Consider the following 4016-nt stretch of genomic DNA (forward strand, 5'->3'; position numbering starts at 1 on the left):
ATCAACTCACACAGGGTCAAAAGCCAGGGAATAAAAGTGTGTTTTTAAAATTGAACACTGTTTTAGACCATATATACGGTCATATATCGACTTTACTTGATTGGATAGATTGTATTTCAACGAAAGTGAATTAGGCGTGTAATGCAAATACTTTGGGCATGCGCATTAAACTGAAAAAGTCAATTGAGTTTAATGGGTTGGAAAAATCCTCATACCCGTTAAAATAGAAAAAAAAAAATCCAAGTAACCTAATTTTGGAATTGGATATTAGGGAAAACCATCACGTGAAGCTGAAACAACAAGACTCATTGAAGTTGAACATGTTGCACAAGCAGTTCTCCATCAGCCCAGAGGGGGCGCTGTGACGAATGGGTTGAACAAACAAAGCTAAACGCTTCCTGTCCCATCACGGCTAAGGTGGTCGAGAGAAGGTGACTTTTATGGGTTTGGTGCGGTGCTTCGCCCAAATCCAAGCATAACAGCCAAAAGACGGGGTTTTGTTGAATAAACAACTATGTCCTCTTTTGGACGGGCCTTCGCTGTCCTTCGGACGGGGACTCTGCTGCTCAGGCGCGGCCCAGGAAGAATACTGCGGAGAAAGTGAGTTCGTTAGCATTAGCATCTCCGCTACAACAACATTTGCTGTAATGCTTGGATAAATGGAATAAACGTGATAAATATTACTAAAGCGAATACATATATACATACAAATGTTAGTTCTCATTCAGTCTCATGCAACTTTGTTTTTATTGTTTCAGAGCTAGCGACGGACCTCATATTGAACCACGGTACAGACAATATCCACAGCTGACGAAGAAACAAAAGTTTGATGCGGAGTTTCTCAGTTCCTTCATGTGGTTTTGGATCCTTTGGCATTTCTGGCACGACCCAGACGCAGTGTTTGTGAGTAATACTTGTATGCTTGCTAGAAAGTTAAGGTATATAACCAGCGCCTGGCTTTGTCCTTGTAAAAGATTGAAAACATGTTAAGTTAATTTAAAATGGAAGTTAGATCTGTGTTGGAAATGCAGTTCAGACTCAGAGTTTAGGAGTGAAACTTCATATTCATAAGACCTTTCACCTCTGAAAAATACATTACTGTACAAACTTGTGTAGCTTCAGTCAACATGGCAGAATTTTTTGTATATTGCCGTGGTTCACCAGTTATCAAAATAAATGAAAAGAGATCAATAAAACTTGTTAAATCTGTCTGTAGGGTCACTTCCCCTGGCCAGATGCCTCTCAATGGACAGATGAAGAGCTTGGTATCCCACCAGATAAAGAATAAGGTGATCTTTTCACTTTCAGTATCAAAAATACTGGTGCATGTACCAGCCATCATAATTAACAGTCTAGCATAACATTTAGGTTTAACAGCAATAATTTTCTAATGGCATCAAGAAAAATGACTTTCAAACTGTACAATATTCCACTTTGACAGTAAATAATTTTCTCTTGTCTAATCAAAGGATTCATTTACAAGATTTGTTCAACTGCAGCCAAGGATTAAAACCAGGTTTAGTTTCAAGCTGAGATATTAACTATTTCCTTTATATTCAGCATTATGCAACAGGCTCCACGTCTCACTTGTCTCTGTAGAACCAGATTTCTTTAGATGGGGTTTTTAGCATTTGTTCTTGATTACTGATGGTGTTTTTTTGTTTGTTTGTTTTAACGGGACATGAGCCATTTTTAAACAGAGCTCCAAGATGAAAACATGGCATATCTTGGCATTCTAAAGGAAAAGAATATTAGATGATTGAAAGACGAAAAGTGCTTGAAAAAAAAAAAAAACTGCATTAGATGAATTACCAAACAAGTGTAAAGAGCAGAAACATCCAGGTTCAAGTATGTTAAGCTTTTAGGTAACAGTAATTGCACCCTCAAAATCACTTTAATAATTTTACATTTGTAAGACAGTTTAGACATTTTTGTTGTTCTTCCCTCATTTACAATTTAGGTTTTTGTGGGCAAACGAGTTCTGTTGAAATTTAAAGGGGGAAAGCTGTTGATATTGAAATAAACTTTGAAAGATATCCAGAAAATTTAGATAACCACTGATCAAGACAACTTTGAAAAAATAACTATATTTTGCTTCCAAAAAAAGTCTAAAGAGAAAAGAGCTTGCTCAGGACTTTTGCACGGTGTTGCAGCTCCCAGTTTAAGCTAAATAAAACCATTCTGGTTCAAGTGTTTCTGCATTGAACCTCTTTGAAGTTATGTTTAGTTTGACCATGTGTTTTCTTTTTTGCAGATGACCACATGGAGTCTTTGTGGAAATCTTACGGATTTTCTGAAAATTGTAATAAATGTATCTTCAAGTTAAACAGTCTGGTTTACTAAAAATAACGTGTTTTAAATTAAGACAAAAAGACCCATTTTATTACATCAGTTTTATTTACACAAATTTTGAAATGCAGTAACAAAATGCAACGCATCAACAGTGTCACAGTTAGCCAGTGTTTGCATTATCAAATTAAAAGCCATTTAAATCTGGAAAAATCGAGAACTGACAACACAAATGCTGAGAAAGTGTGTGTGTGTGTGTGTGGGGGGGGGGACAAATCATGTGCAGTGAATACTACAGCTTATAAGAAACCCTGCCTGCGGGCCAGCTTGTTTTACGATGACTTGGCATGCAAAAAGTTCACAAAGTCAAGTGTAGTGTAAGAAAAATAAAGCCAGGTAACTTACCCTAGCCCTGTGATTAACACCAACTTCATTAAAAAATAAAATTAAAAACTCATTAGGGCTGAGATATTGTTCACACAGTTACTCGCAGGTCAACCTGAGCAAAGCTTTCCAAAATTTGTTAGAAAAAAAAAAAAAAACGGTCTTAAAGCTACACGGCATTACCTCAGTGTAACCTCTGGTTGGTTTGATGTTTCAGAAGCAACACTGAGCAGAATGTGTGGGAAGTGTGAGGGACAATACCAAACTCCATTAGGCTGCAAGATACAATGACTAAACGAAAAAAAGCTTAAGCAGAGTGTATTTGTGCAATTTGAACGCATTAAAGGAAACAAACCTCAGCATTTTCAAAGCAGGAGGGAGATCCTTTAAGTCTCGAGCTGAGGGCGTCCTATCTGCATCCATGATGTGGCTGGTGGATAATCGAAGGTTATGTCCATGGCATCATTCCCTGAGAGTGAAGAACTGCGCACCCAGAGCAAAACACACATTTCACATCAGCACTGGCATAAAAAAACAAAAAATTACCCACTCATCCCATTAAAGTTCCTTATTATCGACTAACAACTCCTTTGGATCAACCGCAGCGGCTCAGATACGTTTAGCTTGTTTTTTTTTTTGCTAATTAAAGGTAAGTGGCACTAAACCAGAACACTCGGGTGTAGATTTAACCTAATCTGTTAACAGCTAAAAGTCGAGTACAAAAGAAATCCAGACCAAACTAGAACACAGGCTTCAAGTCAACTGGGGCAGGGAAGTTGTTTGTGACGATAATGGGTAAAAGTTTTGTAGGTGAACTACTCAACAGACCAAAACATCCACATTTACATAAAAACAAAACGATCTTAAAAATTACAAAAGAAGCCCCTAAAAGAGAAAATAAAAATTCCACAGAATAGCTGAGATTTCTGTCATTTCATAATAAAATTGATTCTTTCAATTAATAAATACACCAACGCACAAAAAACAGATAAAATGAGAAATAAATTAAACGGGACTCGTTTCAAAGTGAACGACTCGAATTCTATTGAACACAAATTCACAGAGAGGCAGCACTTTGAGCAACTTTGTAGCTCTAATTAACAACCTGGTGCAGACGAGAGTAATTCTGCACCAAATAGTGCAAAGTCCGCTACAGACTTGTCAGCAAACACGGTGCGTCTGAGCGCTGCCTCCCAATCTTCCCTCGCTCCTCAAAGTCATTGCTGGTGTGATTGAGATTAAAAAAAGGGAAGGAAAGAGGAAGGTGAGGGCTGAGAGAGAAGCATGAGTGGAGAAAAATACGAAACGATAAGCACCATTTGAAATATTAGTTCACTGCCTCC

At 37.6% G+C, this 4016-nt stretch overlaps 1 protein-coding gene across 1 annotated transcript; it reads left to right on the top strand.

The window, feature by feature from the left end:
• Positions 1-376: 376 nt before the first annotated feature.
• Positions 377-2327, top strand: ndufb2 (NADH:ubiquinone oxidoreductase subunit B2). The gene is made up of 4 exons (XM_037695655.1): positions 377-600; positions 759-903; positions 1217-1289; positions 2255-2327. The coding sequence occupies exons 1-3, from the start codon at positions 515-517 to the stop codon at positions 1286-1288; spliced, it is 303 nt and encodes a 100-aa protein (XP_037551583.1). The 5' UTR covers positions 377-514; the 3' UTR covers position 1289; positions 2255-2327.
• Positions 2328-4016: the final 1689 nt, after the last annotated feature.

The sequence above is a fragment of the Nematolebias whitei genome, chromosome 22 (assembly GCF_014905685.2).
Source record: "Nematolebias whitei isolate Nwh7 chromosome 22, NemWhi1, whole genome shotgun sequence".
Lineage (NCBI taxonomy): Eukaryota > Metazoa > Chordata > Actinopteri > Cyprinodontiformes > Rivulidae > Nematolebias > Nematolebias whitei.